This window comes from Xiphophorus maculatus, chromosome 14 (assembly GCF_002775205.1).
Source record: "Xiphophorus maculatus strain JP 163 A chromosome 14, X_maculatus-5.0-male, whole genome shotgun sequence".
NCBI classification, from domain to species: Eukaryota; Metazoa; Chordata; class Actinopteri; order Cyprinodontiformes; family Poeciliidae; genus Xiphophorus; species Xiphophorus maculatus.
Window position 1 is genome coordinate 2,153,843 of NC_036456.1, and position 17,867 is coordinate 2,171,709.

General features: G+C 40.5%; 1 protein-coding gene across 7 annotated transcripts in view; it reads right to left on the minus strand.

Annotated features, from left to right (window-relative positions):
- Window positions 1–17,867, minus strand: part of LOC102219889 (neurexin-2) — an 813,998-nt gene that overhangs the window by 488,228 nt on the left and 307,903 nt on the right. For all 7 annotated transcript variants that reach the window (XM_023346052.1, XM_023346050.1, XM_023346051.1 and 4 more), the window contains one exon: window positions 1,429–1,730. In XM_023346052.1, coding sequence (XP_023201820.1) covers window positions 1,429–1,730 — 302 coding nt within the window. The remainder of the gene's footprint in view (window positions 1–1,428; window positions 1,731–17,867) is intronic.

Below are 17,867 nucleotides of genomic sequence, written 5' to 3' on the forward strand. Positions count from 1 at the left end.
CCCATTGAATTAGAAAGGTGTGTCCAGACTTTTGGTCTGTACTGTATTTCCTGTCTATATTGTTGTGCAAGAGTTTGAAAACGAGAAAGAAACATAAAAGAATTAGCCTTTTAATTTAACAGATACTCTTGGCTTCTTTCTTTTTTTATCACCTTGGCAGTGTTGGAGGATTTCTCGAGTTGCTGAAAGTAACCTCCTGATTATGTTTCTTCACCCCCCAGAGACCCAAAACGAGCTGATCCACCTGCTTTGTGGGAACGCATTCACATTAGAGCTTTTTGGTTTTGTTTTGCTTTGTTTTGCATTCCAGGCCACTCAGAATTCCCAATTATTAGTACCGACAAGCCATTCATTCCAATTACACTTAAGAGGAAAAATGTGCAGAAGTAAGCATGGCACGTGGAAGTGAAATTGATCGTACCTCGCCGCTGGTATCTGCAGCTGCCAATTGATGACTGGCTGCGTATGGACAGGGTCCGGCCGGCACTCGGAGAAAGCACTTTAGGTTTTGTTGTGCATTTGCAAACGAGCCGCCACGGATAAATACACGACGTTTCACACAGATTACAGAACATTTCGCCAGCCCGGGTAAAGACACTGGGGTGTGACGAAGTTTGAGGTGAAACATTGGCTTCGCCGATAAACTAGGCTGGACTTCAAGGGTGCATGTCTGAGCATATGTGCATAAAAAAAGGGCAGAACACTTATGTTTACCGTTTCTTTTTACAATCCTAAAATGAATAAATTCATCTTTGGTTTTGTATCAATTAGGCCTGTCGCCGTAACAAAATTTAACGATAATATTGTTGTTTTGAGACCGATTACCTCAATGTACTGGCAGCAGCATAATAATAATTCAACAATACATTCTCAAAGATCAATAAACTTTAATTTTTGATGAACATTTATCACTGGAACTGGAAGACATTTTAAATAACCCAAATAAGTAAACGAAACAACAAATAAAATCAATTTTGAAGTGTCTGTAAAAAAAAATTATCCTCAAAGAAATGGGCTAGTTAAGATCAAAACAGTTTTGCCAGCCAGTTTTTGTCAGAAAGAAAAAAACGATAAATCAGAAAGAAAATTATTGAGCTTGTTTTAATTCATCACGCAATGAATTGATTTATTGCTTATTGCGAGTATCGATTCAGCTGCAGCTCAAGTGATGTACTTGTAACTATTTCCCTTTTGAATGATGGTGAGGTGGATCTTTGGTCATTGCGTCAAAGGCGAAGGGAAAAAAGTTCAACTTTCACCTAGAAAAAAAGAGAAACTTCAGAGATTACATTGAGGGAAAACAAACATATGGGACATGAGCATAGTAAAGCGGGATCTTCTGGTTTTCTCCAAACGCAACCCTACAGAAACGAGGAGGAAGTGGCAGACAGAGGAACCACCTTGACAGCACCACCGTGAGCCGCTTACCTGGCGCAGGTTGCGTGTGACGCGCACGTCATGCCAGGCGTTGTCGTTGAACTTGCCGTTGACTGGCTCGACCAGGGCCTCGAAGGCCCCGGAGCCCAGGTTGATGACCAGCCAGACGGCGCCGCTCTTCAGGGACAAGTTCACGTAGTCTGCCGACTTCCCGGTGTGCAGCATGAGGCCGTTGCGTTGCAGCGTTCGGAAGGAGAGCGTTATTTCGTCGGTGCTGCTCTGGATGGGGGTCAGGGACAGGTCGTAGCAGAAGAACTCGTTGCCCTTGAAGGTGGCGACGGACTCTTCCTTGCCTTCAGAGAGAACACACACACAGAAAGAGAGGAAAGACTCATAAATCAAAAAGGGAGAAGATGAACAAACCTCTTCGTGTGAAAGTATTCACACTCCTTAAAATTATTTAATGTTTTGTGACGGACCATTTAAACATAAACTAGCTAGCCCCCAAAAAAGAAGTTGCCACCCGAACAAGTTTGAAAGATGGCACCAAGTAATTTAACCCCAACTGATGCAATGAGTACCTTCTCATTTCTTAACAACCATGTCAGAAGATGCATGCCACAGTCATGGAAAAGATGGTGGAAAGTCTAAGAAGAGAACAACTTAGGAGATTGGAGGAACTACTGAAATCTGGTTAAGAACACCCAGACACGTTAAGAAAAAGTGCGCCACCATCGTCTTCAATGAGGAGGAAATGTGACCGGGAGAAAGTCCTGACTGATTGTGATCGGGGAAAAACTTTAATGTTTAGTGAAATCATAGCAGAAAAAAGAACACCAGTAGAACTTCAAGGCTTTATTAGTGGAAGAAAGAGGATTTCTTAACCCATAATGCGAAGTGAATTCAAGGGACTGTGATTGAACAGCTGTGTAGCCATAAGAAAACCACTAATCAGTGAAGCCAACAAGAGAAGAAGATTGGACTGTTGAGCAAAGTGATCTAGTGAGTTCAGATTGACCTTTTTCCACAGTGATGGGCACATCATAGTTAGAAGAGAGGCAGTTGAACTGATGTACCCATCATGCCTAGCGTCTACTGGACTTGGCAGTAGACAAGTACTGACCTCTATGTCCAGCAACATTGAGGTTCAACGACAACTTAAACATACCGAATGTTCAGATTATTCCATCAGTGGATTGTTTCTTCCCTAATGAGACGTTCACATTCCAAGATGACAACGCCAGGATTCATCAGTGAACATGAGACATCATTTTCACACTTTGACTGACCTCCAAAGAGTCTGGACCTTCGCCCCACTGAGACTCTCCTGAATGTCTGGAGAAGGCTTTGTGCTGTGGTCAGATTCTCCATTCATCATCAATACTAGATATTGGTGGAAAATGTACAAAACGACAGACAGAAACCAATCTTGTAACGTTGCAGAAATGTATGGTGTGTGCTGTAATCAAAGCCAGAGACAACAGAACTTTCTCCTGGCCAGACATCGTATATAGAGCGGTGTGCACTTTTCAGAATTTCACATGTGCATAAATAAACATTTTATGTACCCTTTCCATTTACATTCTCATGTGCTTAAATCAAATCCAAACCCACCAATAGCATTTCAGTAGTTGACTAATTAATAAATAAACCCATGAGTGTGAGCAATTTAATCTCGTAAATACAGAAAACCGAAACATAGAGACTGGGAACACATAGCAGTGGTCAGCAGGAGAAAAGATGTGTTGAAGTGAAGTGGGGCGCCGCTTGTTCCAACATTTGAAAACTGAAGGAATATGGCACAACTGCAAAGCTGCAAATGGCCCTGCGCCAAAAACTGACAGGCCAGGCAAGAAGAGCATTTTTAACCCAACTATTAGTCATGCACTCCACAGAATTGGCCCCTGTAGAAGAGCAGCAACTAGTAAGGCATTGTTGATAGAAATATACAGTTTGCTGTAAGTCACCAAGAGAAAACGACAAAAATGATCTTTTGACCTGCATGTAAAACTGCATGTGGGGAGAATTACTAACGCGTCACGACCCCATGAACACACCGTCATGCGGCGTTGGGTATTCTCTTCAGAAGGGATGCTGAAGCTACAAACACATGCTCACCACGTTGTTTCTCCTTTGGAAGAAACGAAAGGAAACCATGTATCATTTTTCTTCAATTTTACAATAATCCACAACTTTGTGCTAGTCCATCGCGGCGAATAAAAACAGGTGCTGACATCTCTGCTGAAGCCTGCCAGCCTGTATACGGCACATGGCCCCCTTCCACTGCATTAGGCTTCATTCACACACTAACAGTCAAAACAGGCAGCTTGCACAGTGGACACATGTCAGGCATCAGACTAACAGCAGCCAGGGAGAACTTTGTGTATGCATCTGTCAAAAACAGAACACACACCTGCAGCTATCGCCGCGCAGACAGCGGGGCCTTCGAGAGCGTTCGCAACGGTGAAAACTCAATCTCGCTCGACAAAAGTAGAAACGGTGAGCTCAACTGGCGCGAGGAGAAAGCGCCGCTCGTCTAATTCTACAACACTTTCTTTGATTGCTTCCATTTATTTGCTGTTGTCGTTATTCTTTCACCTGTTAGATACTCAACCTGGGGGCTGGACGATATGGCGGAAAAATGTATTATGATATAAGCGTTTAAAATCAGACAATATATATAATTATGGATAGGTTTGAAATATCTGAAACTCGGCCAAACTGGTGGCGCGACCTTTCCTCTTTTATCTACAGCTTTCACTTCGCACCGCTGTTTTCTATTTATTTTTAAGCAGCTATGATGAAAACCTGAAACTGCTGCTGCACAAGCTACTCAACAAGTTGTTGCTAGGTAACCAAATAGTGAGTGAGTTGATGCTGCAATGAGCAGTTGAGCGGCTCAAATCGTTTTCTCCGCCTACATCCCCCAGAATGCTGTGCAGTTCTGGATGGGAGTTCAGTGAATATTCTATCAGATGTGTGATGTATTGATTTTGTGCAGGTTTTTATCACAATATATGTTATTGGTCTATTACGTACAACTCAACATGCTGAGAAATGTTTGGAATCCTTTTTATATTTCCTTAAATTGGAGGTTAATAATGCCAGCTTAGCAACATCAAGTAACTTCAATATCAAAAAACAACTTAACTCTGACAGAGAGAATGGCACTGTAGTCTTTTTAGCTGTGAATATGACAGTTGAAAGTATTTTACCAACATTTTCTTTTCTAATTTAAATTGGCAGGGATTTTCTTCCTTATCTTTCTTGTTTATTTTATGCCTGTGGTTTCAACCTCTACATCTTTCTGTAAAACACTTTGAACAAAGCTCAAAAAGGTTTTTGCTATGGTATATTATGATGTTCAAACTTCTATGAACCAACTTTTATCATAGTTTGAAAATAAAGCCAAAACAGACAAAATTCTGCCAGGTAAAGCTGGCTAGGAAGTGTAATTTAGAATCATCACTGGGCACTGAAAACAAAATATAGAACAGAAAAGCTCTTTGGGGAAAGGACGGATGCTGCCAGAGCCAGCAAAAAGCCTCAACTCCCTCTGCAGTCAACAATTGCATGAGCAATAACTTAAAGATGCATTGGAGTTGCTGTGTCTCTGTGAAGTTCCACATTTTTGGACTCCCTGGAGGAGGACACATGGACGATCCAGCCTCAGGTAATAAAGTTTGGGGCTGAAATAGGAGGGAAACGGGACGACCCCCCCAAAAAATAAAACACCCAGGAAGACTCGGATTGGTGCACCGCCAAATCTAGTTTATTCTCAGGCTCTATTACAACAAAATGACTTTAAGAGTCCTGGGTGCATTGCCTTGGGGGAAACAGGCTGGGCCAATTTAAGGTCTTCACACTGCAAGCCAAATCTCATGAGCGAATATGTTTACCACTCAAGCAATCACAGGTCAAAGGGCAAGTGGGGCAGGGAAGGAAAAACAGCCATCCTGTAAACCCCGGAGTGAGAATATGGCGTAACCTTTTCATACATGGAGGTTTAAAGCAGAGATAGAAAACGCTGCGCAATTTCGTCTAGAATATAAGTGCCTCTCAGAAGGCGTAAGTGTTAAGTGACACGCTAACGGCTGTACTTTGGAAACATTTAAGTCTGACACAGCTCAAATACGAGCGCATAATATGGGTGGATACGCTCACAAAAAAACTAAACATCTCTGGGATGAAGGCAGGAAGTGAGGGACAAATGGCATCCAGACAGAAAAAGCTACTTAAAAAAAAAGAGCACTTTGGCACGAATCAAAATTTAGAGCAATCTGAACTGAAGTGTGAATTGTCATAAAAAAAAAAGAAAAAAAAGAAAAAAAGGGGCATCAAAGGAGAGAGGAAATGACATGGGGAGGGGGAAAAAAATGACACACAAAAAGCAAATCCCCTAAGAGCAGCATCTTGGCGGCGCCTCCGTTGCTGATGTAGGAAGAACAAAAGCGTAGGAAATGGACCACGGCAAGCATTTTCAATTATGTACTAAGTTGGCCCCCCTTCAGCTCCCACCACCGCCATACACACACACACACACACACCCCCACCCAGAGGAGGCTGTTAACGGTAAGCAACAAACAGCTTGTGATTGCTTCCATGAGCTCAGCGAGATTGAGCCCCATGCAGTGGGGGGGGGCGAGAAGCAAACAAGAAACTTTCTTTTGTTTATGTCTTTTTAATGAACAGAAGGCTGAGAGGAGGAGATAAAGCCGGAGAGGACCGGTGAGTGACGGAGGCGGTGGGACTGTTCATAGCAAGCAACAGTCAGTCCAGTGACGACGACGCTGCAGCTCTTCTATAAACTAGATAAACTAGCCTCACACAAACATATGAAGCCGTCCGACTTTGGAGTCAGACGTTGAAAGCACAGACTGCGTTCAGCAGCGCTGTGGAAAGGGGTTTGACTTCCTGTTTAGTTTTTTGCTTTCTTTTCTTTTTTTTTTGTTGCACAGTTGTTTCAGATCCAGCTGTCCATCTTCTACACCTTTATGTCCAAGCAGGGTTGCCGTAACGCTGTTATGTCATAATTCATATAGTTAACTAAAACTAACCATGCAATGAGAACATTTTCGTTCACTGAAATAAAAATTTTTCCCCATTAATTCCCAACTACCTGAAACTATATTGTGGGTTTATAGACATGAAGTCACAGATGCAACAACCTTCACTTTCATGTTTATGAATCCATTTATTCGCCTTTCGAACTGATGAGAAATGATGTTTTTTCTTGCGCTAGTCTGCAAAATGGCGACAGCAAAAGTTGGGAGAAAACACCAGAGTCAGTTGGTTGATCAACAATTGAATAGATTTTTTGAAAATGGCATATTAATACCCAATCAGTGTATACATAAACACAATACAATGCCTTGATCTTTTTGAATTCTGCACCTAAAAATGAACCAAAGTGTGAAAAAACTAAAACTACTACTATAAGTAACATAAACTACACTAAAACTAACCAATATTTAACTAGTAATAGCTAAAACAAAATAGCAAACACACTATAAAAACTAATTAACAGCATCTGAATTAGACAAAAAGTCACAATGAAATAAAAGCTGTAATGAAAAACTCAAAACTACTAGGACCCTGGTAATAATGCCGCAATACGTAACAATGTAATAAAATCGGGCTTTATAATATAACAAAACATAATGAAAACCATGTGACGTAATAAGAAACACAAAGTGTAATTAAATCCTTGAAGTTGTTTTGAATTGTTTTGCCTTGAACAACATGTAGGATAATACAGAGGGTTCTGACTACGAGTCTGAGAAGGTGACTAAATGACCAGAGGCTCAGCATTTATTCACCAAAGTTTCAGTTTAAGTTGTGATGGTTAATCACATAATCACTTCTAAATAAGGAGGTAATGTTATTGCATAATGTGGTAGAAAGCATTTCAAAAAATAGTAAAAAAAAAAAAAAAAGGAAAAAAAAAAGCAATCAATTCCTGCACAGCAATTCTCATTGATAGTAATTACAAAGCCAAACTTGAAGGCAACTCCTTTTTTTCATACACAAGCAGTTGTTTTCCCCTTAACAAGCACAAACAATCATTTGAAAATAGCTTTATGCATTTATTCAGGTTAGAATGGTAAGATATTAATATTTGTTTGATGATGTCAAACGTTTATGGTTCTGGAAAATGCGGAAAATGAGAAATATGCCATCAATCAAACCCTGCTTCACACCACTGTAAGATACACTGTCCTATCTCTGTGAAGTTATTTCCTTTATCGTCTTTGCACTAGAGGTAATCTGCAATCCCCCTTTGCACAGCAGTACACAGAAAAATCCCACAAGTATTTTTTTTCCCGTCCAACACGCGCAAACTATTTTAAATAATGTCTCATTCGTCTTCGTCTCAGAGACCACTTCAGATTCCATGAATGCAGGCTCGTCACCGTACATCTGTTTCCCCTCTTTCCTCTGGTGCCCATAGCTCACTCATCCTCCTTCTCCCACGGCAGCCCTCCTGTGATAACACACGCGCGCACACACACACACACTTGGGGTATACATTTTTCACTTAGATCAAATCTGTTTCTGAAGAAAGCCCGTGAGCAGACTGTCTAACCAGAACAAAGATGAGACACAGCACAGACTAAAGTGCTGTCAAGGTCTCAATTAACCTCAAAGGAAGCTCTGTGCACTGTTCAGAGATGATTCATTTGAAAGTTAGCCACCCGTAACAGCATCTTTATTATTAATTAAAACCTGAACTCTCCCTTTGAGTTTGTTTGACAGACCTTTGGCACTTAGTACCGTTCAGCAGAAAAATGATACCGCTTCGCTTTCAGGCGACGCAACCAACAGCTGTTCCAAAGATCAACAAATGTATCGAAACAACTTCCGGGTGAGAGATGAAAACACCAAGAAAGTGAAAGTCTCACTTTTGCTACTTTAAGCTGCGGTTCTGCTGGTGAGTATACAGCTGAGCCTGTGAGTGTCTGAGGCCATAATTCTCAATCAGATAAAGGTGGATTACACCTTCTTGGTTGGAGGAGGTCTCTCTCTTAAGTGAAGGAGGTTGGGTGTTACATTCTTGACTGACAGACAGACTTAGTCTCATAATGAATGATAAATGAATGATAAATGAATGAGTTAGGGCTTTGTCCTACAAACTTCATGCAGAAAGACAGCAGGAAGTACTTGCGGCAAAGCAACTGCGTTATTAAGTCCAAAAGAGTCGGCTGTCAGTAATTAATACTCCGTGAGCTCTTTCTGCTTCCATCTCCAGAGGACAACCCACCCAGAGGAGAACCCAGAAATTATCCCTTCTATCGGGGATCGCTTTGGTCCCCTCACAATAATCTAGAAGGTGTCAGCTTGGATGGACAGATGGCTATAAAGACTACAGAAATAAAACTTTAAGTTACAGGAGAAACCAAAAGGCAGACGCCACCTTTGGTATCATTAGAGGCCAGCTGATAGTTGTAGCATTCTCACGTTCCGTAGAAGTCATTTTCATTGTGCCTATCACTTTGCCACCATCTTTTGTTTGTACTCGGACACACTGGTTGCTACACAAACATTTTAAAAGAGAGTAAAACAGAGTTTCTGTAATCAAGCGTTGTGCCCTAATGATCTTAGTAATCTAAATGGTAAATGGACTGAACTTACATAGCACTTTTTCCAGTCATATTGACCACTCAAAGCGCTTTACACTAGAGTCACATTCACCCAGTCACACTCACAAACATTTATACACCGATACACAGATTGGTAGGCAATTTGGGGTTAAGTGCCTTGCCCAGAGGCACATCAACATGTGGCAGGAGGAAGCTGGAATTGAACCTACAACCTTCCGATCGCAAGACGACTACTCTACCAAAGAGCCACAGTCGCCCCACTGTGACAAGGCAACAAGACTACTGAAGCACTACATCTATCTTACCAAACTTTTCTTTGAAAAAGTTTGGTAAGATAGGTGCTGCTGTCAGGGGCCTGAGCAAGAACCTGGTGGCCAGACTGAAACAACCTCACCTCAACCTGCACAGGGGGGATATAACACTGAGGATTGGTGGAGGTTCTCTCCTTGTGCCTCTTTGGCCTTAGGCCTATAGCCCCCATGCTTTGCTGTCAACCTACCTCCATGTTTAGAGGATAGATGTGGGGGAATGCCTCGTGGCCACCTCCTAGGGATTGCTGCCATTTCCAGGAGCTGAGGCTTCCTGCCCCCTGCTGTTCTTCAGTAGTAAATGCTATAAGATTTATGTCCTTCGCCAACCTAACAGCTTCTTGTCACTTCCAGGTGACAAATTAGCACACGCATCTACTGCAAACACACACACACACAAGTTCATATTTTTACCAATATTAGGACTTTCTATTGACTTCCAATCATTTTAGTAACTGCATTTATGCCTAATCAAAGCATTTACCCTGACCAAACCATTATCAGTATATGCCTAACCTTAACCAAACTTTATTCACTCCATACCTCTAAACCTAACCTCTAGTCCTACAAATAGTGACTGGGCTTTGGCCCCAATAAAGCCCATCGAGATGAAGTATACTAAATATGCCTGAGAATATTACTACATGTAGTATAGTTATTCTAGACTACATGAAGTGTACTCATGTAGTCTAGAATAACTACATGAGTACACACACACACACACACACACACACACACACACACACACACACACACACACACACACACACACACATATACTACAAACAGACTCCACCTCAGACAGCCATACACTCTCTTTTACATGCCCATGTAAAAATGTACATTATACAGAAGGCTGAAGGTCATATCAACACTGGTTCAACATAATTCAACCCGTCTACTTTGATTACAGGGGCAAGCCTCATTTAATAAAATCAATTATGCAATTAGGACACTATCCCCAGATATCGCTTTTATAGAGAAATAAAAAGCCCTGGCACATGTCCGCAATCGGCTCCCTCATACGGTATGCCTCGAATGCCGAGGCATGAAGACAATACATAAAGTTACGCAACATCTTTTTACATCTCTAACTAAGAGTAAAACTAAAAAATAAACTGGTAAAATCAGTTTAATTTTGTTCCCCCCACAAAAGTGGGGGGAACAAAAGTTTACAACCCTTTTGTTCCCCTCACTGTTCCTATTTTTTTCAAGCTAAGTTTAAAATCACTTCTAATTGCCTAAGAGTGACATCCCTTTTATTTTAAAAGGAATACGCTAATCATTAACAAATGTTGCAATGACCGCATCCATACAACATCAAATCAGTTACTTTCAGACCAATGCAGGTCCATCTTACAGTAAAACCCCTCCCTTTCTCCTCCTTTTCCCTCCAGTCAGCCATCTCAGACAAAAGATGTTACTAACTTTGACCTTTGCCACATCTGTCATGAGGGTGCCACCAACAATAAGCTCAAGGCTACACTAAAGACATTGTGTCAAGCGGCGTGTCTCCTGCACTCTGTGTGCGAGAGGTAAAGCGGGTGGGAGAAAACTAATCTCCCACAGAGATTAGAAAGAACAGAATAGCCAGCTCAGTAAAATTCCCGCCTTAGACTTGGACTCGTACACCGACTCCCCGCCCACGCACGGCACGCAAAAAGTATTGACGCCGCTGTCAGAGATTCACTTGCAAGCCAAGAGAGATGGTGAGTGTGAGACTGAATAAATATGCTACAATTCCTGGCTGCCATGAAGAAGCCAGAGTTTCTAATTTGTCCGGCCAGAATAACTAGAGAGACAACAAACATGAGAAGCTCTATTCCAAGCCGTGGGACGCATGAGTCGACAGATAATGAACCTTCCCACAAGTTGCAGCCGATTGGATGACATATCACAAATCATAAGATCATTTCGGTGAAGGCGAAACAAATAAAGATCAAGAGAAGGCAAACTGTCGCCGCACGTGTGCGTTTGTAGGAAAAGGATCCTAAACCTAGATGACCACACGCTGGCAAAACTGCTCGTCACAACACATTACCTCGCCGCGCTCTCTCAAACACACGCACACCCACCCACGTGTGCACGCACAGTCACCCTCTATTAGCTTTCAATGACTGCCGTCCACCCTGCAGAGAGCGTATCTGACAGATTTGGAAAAAAGCTTCAACAGCAAGATGAGAGAGAGCGAAAAGAAATGCAAGGGCTATTTGAAAGCTTAGATGCTGCCTCATGAATCAAACAGGCCTGCTGGGTCCACAGGCGGCGGTTAGATTCCTGCGCCTTCTGCAAAGCTCCTGCAAAAGGCATGTCGTTTCCTTGTACGCTTTTCAAGTACTAGCTATGTTGTGAGTGTGTAAGTTGTGTATGTTAAAAACAACAACAACAACAACAAAAATCAAACACCAAACAAGTCCCAATAGGGCACAAAAGATTATTCATCCACATAACACATTTTGATCTTATGGAATCAAAATGGAAAGGAAAGTAAAGGCAGCACTGAGGGCTGAGACAGTGGGTTTGGAAAAGTTTCGTAGTCACAGCTAGGGTGCAAACAAACTGCAGAGGCGGAATGATATACTGTTTCCTCCCTCAGTCTCAGTAGGTTCTGTATTGATTACGTTTGCTGTCTTTCTTCAACTTTCAGTTGTCTTTCACAAAAACATCTAAAGTACTTTAAGCCAGGGCAAAAAGCCAATGAACCAAGACTTTTTGACTGATATAATTGACCTCTAAATGCAATAAAGAGGACCTCTTGAGTATTCACAGATTCACCTATTTGCTCATTGTTCTGTGGAACGTAACTCCAAATTATCCACCTGTGTGATTTTTTGGACACGGCGACTGAGATGGATGGGTTTCGATTGGCAAAAAACCCATCGCCAATCGATTATTTATCTAAAATAATCGAAAGTTAACTAGCCAATCCAGAAGCAGTATTCATTTTACTTGGCGCTGTTTGGCTGTACCCCCAAGAGCGGATAAAAGGAAAACTGAAGAAGTTAGCTTCTGCAGTACGGCTAACATGGTTCCCACTTTACGGATTAATACATATTAGGATATATTTTGTGTTTTTACAAACAATTTTTACAGGTACAGATTTTAGCTATTTGTGGGCAAGAGCATAAATAAGGAAGGCTGTAGATATCAACCTGTACGGTTGTGCCAAGACAGTTTCTACTGTGCGTATTAATGCATTAAAATAGGTTGTTATAGGCATTTTTAAGTGAATATCAAATATTTGCAGCTGTGGTACCTAAATCCTGTGAATACCGGGGGTTCACTGTCTATGGCTTATCATATGGTATAACAGCAACACCAAATGAAATGAGAAAAAAAAATCTAATTTCGCAAGGAAAACCGTGTAAGTAAAACGTAAAATGTGGTTTCTGAGCCATCTGTTGTAGCCGTGTTTCTCTAAACACATGTGAAAGCATGAAATATATTCTCAGACGCCCAGTTTAAGAAACACATTTGGAAGTTCAAAGACTTGCCAAACATCATTCTGCAATAATATATCACCACATCATCCTGAACACAAGCCGTTGTGAGAACTTCCCAGGGCATTTCTGCATTAGAATTTAACAAACAGAAATGTTTGCTACGAACTGCTGAAGTCAAAAGTGCATGCAGGCATGTATATAATCAAGCAGGTAGTAATTACAATAATTATATATTGTGATGAGAAAACTCTGCTATTTTCTAATGTATTTGTTGGTTCTTGCCAGAGTTAAGCGTGTCCTGTGACTGCTTAGCTTCATCGACTCAAACCCAGGAACAACCTTCCATCTACAAATCCTCTTCACTGCTCCTCTTCCTCTTTACAGAGGGTGATTACTGCACATATTGACCTAAAGGCTGAATGTGAACCTTAAATGAAAGAGCTATAATTTTAAATCTGGGCAGGCAATTTACTTGGAGCTATTGTTCTGGTGACATGCAAAATCTGTTGTCTCGCGTGATTGTTGCAACAACAGGTTGTTTCTTCATATCTGATGGATGCTATCAGGAGGAAAAAGTAAGAAATCTACATGGCCTGTGATGTTTTAAATAAGAATATCACGCCTTAAGTTAAGACATAAGGTCTAAGGGTCGCAGCAGACAGATGAAAACTTACAGAACCTTCCAATGACCTTTCCTCCCTTAGTTCAATAAAGCTCAGCTCCAAAAAATATATATAATTACAACATTTCTTTTCAATATTATTTAATCCTTGCGAAATGACAAAAATGTTTCTAGATGGGAAATAAATTACAAAACTCAAAAATTGAATTTTCAGAGTCCCTGGCAAGAGGAGAATCATTAAGATAGCGTTTTACTCCTTCACCTTCAGCTGCTGCTCAAGGTCACATTTATGGTGTTTGGCTGTTTAACGTAATCCTTTATGTCATTATGTTGATTGACAGAAGTTAAAGGTAGTGCGACCGATGGGGATACAACGAAGACAAACTTGCATGGCACATGTTGGGAGTTCTAAAGGTAAGCAAAGAAAGATGGCTTAGGCCAGGGGTGGGCAACTCCAGGCCTCGAGGGCCGGTCTCCTGCAACTTTTAGATGCATCTCTACTTCAACACACCTGAGTCAAATAATGAGGTAATTAGAAGGACTCTGGAGAACTTGACTGTTCTTAGGAGGTGATTCAGCTGTTGGATTCAAGTGTGTTGGACCAGGGAGACATCTAAGAGTTGCAGGACACCGGCTCTCGAGGCCAGGATTGCCCACCCCTGGTTAGGCCAATCTGGTGTGAAGACAGAGCCAAGAAGAGACAGGTCTGCTATAGACACGTTGCGACGTGACGTCACATTGTTCGCTGACGCCGACTAGCAAAGGTTTTAGTTGTCAAGTTGTCAACATAAGTCTTAAATATATGCATGGTATATAAAAGAAAAAGGGATGCAGTGCTTCGCTACAAATTTTCCACACTACGACAACTAGATAAGGTTTAAGGGTATCGCATTTCAGAGGTCTATAGAAAAAGTGAGGATGAGAGAAGTAGGTCAGCTGTGCTAGCTTGACTATGACAAATGTAACGTGTAGATGTGCTGTGGAATTCAGTGTATTTTGGTTAGTTAAAAAAAAAAAGGAAGGCAACCCCACACATCTACTCTGACAGGTCACCAGTAGCGCAGATGTTAAGATGAGCTAATCAATGACCGATGTGATGGTCTGTGTTCAGACCATCACGTTAATATTTGCAAAATAAACAAAGCCTGACAACATAATACTGTAACGGACATAATGTTCTGTTCTTTGTGTGGGAAATTTTTGCAAGTTTTTTGCCGTTGAATTCTGATACACTAGTGGAGAGGTTGTCAGTTAGCTGCCATGGCAACGGGTCTGTGTGTAACTTAGTCAACACGGAGAGCGAGGGGAAAAAAAGAAGAAAACAAGTGCTCTAGAGTTTTTCTTCAATGGTTTTACTGCATTATGAGTCTGCCCCATTTCCTAATGAGTCAGTTAATAAAATATAATTTGCTGGCTTTCAGATTGCGTATGAAACAATAAAAAAAAATGTAGAAAAGATAATACATTGGAGGGAAAAAAATACCCATCATTCCAATATACGTACAACCACCATGTAAAATGGAAGTGCATAAGTGATACACAAAAGCTGAGATTTTTCTCAAAATGCCATTCATTTAAACCCCAGTGGCAATAGCTGGCTAAGCTTATCTGAGCTGGAATACGACTACATCCTGTATCAGATTGTGCTCGATTTATTATTCATTTAATACGTTTATCTTTGAATATAGAATCAGCTGAATAGGCTGACGTGAGGCATCACATTCAAATCACTGCATGTCGTCTCATGAGAGAACATGAAACACCAAAAATCTGAAAGCTATCACAGGGTAAAAAAATGACATAATTTTACCTATTCCAAGAGCGCTTCCTGCAACCCATTGGTTGTGAATAGTTGACACTGATCTAACTGGTGATAATGAGATGAATATTACTGCATATCATAAAGAAAGAAAAAAATGACCCAAGTCATTTTTTGCCAAAACTGATTTTGACAAAATAAAAAAAATAAATCAGCAAAAAATGACTTGGGCCATGTTACCTTTTAACTCTATAGTAGCTTGTGCCTTTCTTAACCTCCGACCTTCATCATTTATCTTTTTCACTGTCTTTCCTTTAAGGTTTCAGAGACTACCTGCCCTGGTCCTTTTATTGCTTTGTATGTTCCTGTTCTGTAAGAGCTACCAGAAGTTAGAAACTGAGAGGACATAACAGCTTGGTTCAGATCTGTCACCAGGGAAACAGTTCGTCTTGTTACCACAAAATTTGGAAATCACGACAGGAGACTTCATTTCTCTCTATTCCACTTTTTGCAATTGTACTTTCTAACTCTCTGACATTGTTTTTTCTTCTTCTTCTTCCAGCCATTTCCTATTTTCTTCCACCGTAGGAGTTTTGCAGGTGACTATTACCAAAGCGAATGCTGTTTGGTCTTTGTACTCAAATGAACAAAATGGAAATGTCAACTAAAATTATAGGACAGGCAAATGTGCTTTTAAAGCGGCGGGATACTTAGCTAAAAGCAGCCGAAAGTGAATCAGAAGCCCTCCTAACATGAACTAAATAAGCGTTATTAACTTAATAACATCCACATTTTCCGCCTCTGCCAGAAGTATTGAAACACAGTCGTCCTCACAGTGTTACATTAAGTAGACTGTTAGATTTCATGGGCATTTAAACTTTGCTTCTGAATAATATCTTTGGAAAGTTGGGTAGATTTTTACTGTCCGCCTAGAGCTTAGCGACAAAGATGCTAATTAAGGAAAATCTTAGAGAACAATGTGGTCGTGGAAGAATAGACAGCACTTTGATAAATGCGATCAATTCCCATTGATATTAACATAGCATATAAAAATACATCACATCATCATGCTACATGGTACCATACACCTCTACAATACAGTATACGACTGAAGTTTTAGAAGTATCACTTATAACATGCAACCTTTATAAAATTCCAGCATGGAACTTTGAAGGTTTTCCAAAATTTCACATAAATCCACAGTTTCAATATTTTTACTATAAAAAACAAAACAACTAAACTAAACGTTGGCCCAGATTGTCTCACACTTTACACTTTTAGAACTGCAGCAGATTCCAAATACTCCAAGCTTTAAATTTCACCCCCCGGTACATCAAGACTGACTGCTCACTGTCTGACTGATTGATGCAGGCTTTAGCATCATTAGCGGCTAATGGTTAGCCAGCCGTCAGAGTCTGACATTGCTTTTAAGCAGTCTGCTGTCTGTCAGTTTCATTTCTAACTGAATTCCTTGAAGTGTTGCCACACGTTACTTAGAACTTGTGCCTTCTTCGACGCTTTTGTAACACGTTGTCACAGAGTCTGATGAGAAGTATGTATTTACTCCGTCAGCGCAGCGGGGGAAGCTCAAGAACTATTTTGTCTTCTACAGCAAAATGAGATTTTGAAAAGCAGACGACATTAGGAAAGCATTAAAACAATATAAAACTTCAGCCAAATCTGTTGCTCGTGGAACAAGTTGCTTATTTACAGGGTAGCAGATTAGCTAGCATTGTTCTGCATGGTAGGGACCGATGCTTTCAATTGCGTTAGAATTTTCATATCCTTATATTTTTATTTAGAAAAGTGTTTGCTGTAAAATCTAATATTCCGGCAATGTTTTTTCATTTCATTTCAACAATGGGTTTTAGACTAAATCACTGCAATATGACCAACCATGACTAAAGATGAATAAAAGTGAACAGAAAGCAAACTCAGGTTTCGGTTTACAGCATCTTTATAAAAAAACAGTAAGAGTGCTGAATAGTATTTAGAACTCATTGATGTGCACTATTTCTGTTGATTTCTATGTAGCTATACATTAATGCCACTAGAAAATGGCTAAATAAATGTAGGAATATTCTGTATGAATTCCATATTATTCCACCATGGGGACATTTCTGCGCAACAGCAGCAAAGCGACGGGCAGCAACACCGAAAAGACTCACACAAAACCGGAATATAAAACATGTATGAAAGCAGAATGAAGAATAAAGTTACTGTTCAGTGCACTGCGGGCAGAATTTCAACAGAAATCCTGCGTGGTAGATTCATTTTTTTTGCAAAAGTCACAACTTCACTTCAGGTCCGGCGACTGCAGGGAGAGAAGCCATGAAATAATTAAACACATATTTAATTATATGCATTGGCTATTATTAGTTTGCATTTTAATCATTTAATGACATATTTAATGCATTCATTGTCTGCTAAATTATTTTAACATTTAATTAAACATTCATTTATTTAATGAAACATTTAATTAATGATTTAGTGGTGTATTTATTTAATTAATTTTGTCCCTTTTGAGCCTTTGTGCTCTTTTGAAAGCTATATGCAGGTCAAGGTAGGTAATTACACAAGAGTCTTCATTCTAGAAACCAGAACATACTGTATGTCTCGTATAAAGAGACTTTACCAGATCAGCTGGTAAATTTAGTTTGTAAAATGAGTTCTGTTAAGGTTCCCAAAGGAACAGTACAGCTTTTTGGACATTGCAGGTGACCATCCAAGACACAGGTAGAGGTGGGGCGAGGGGCC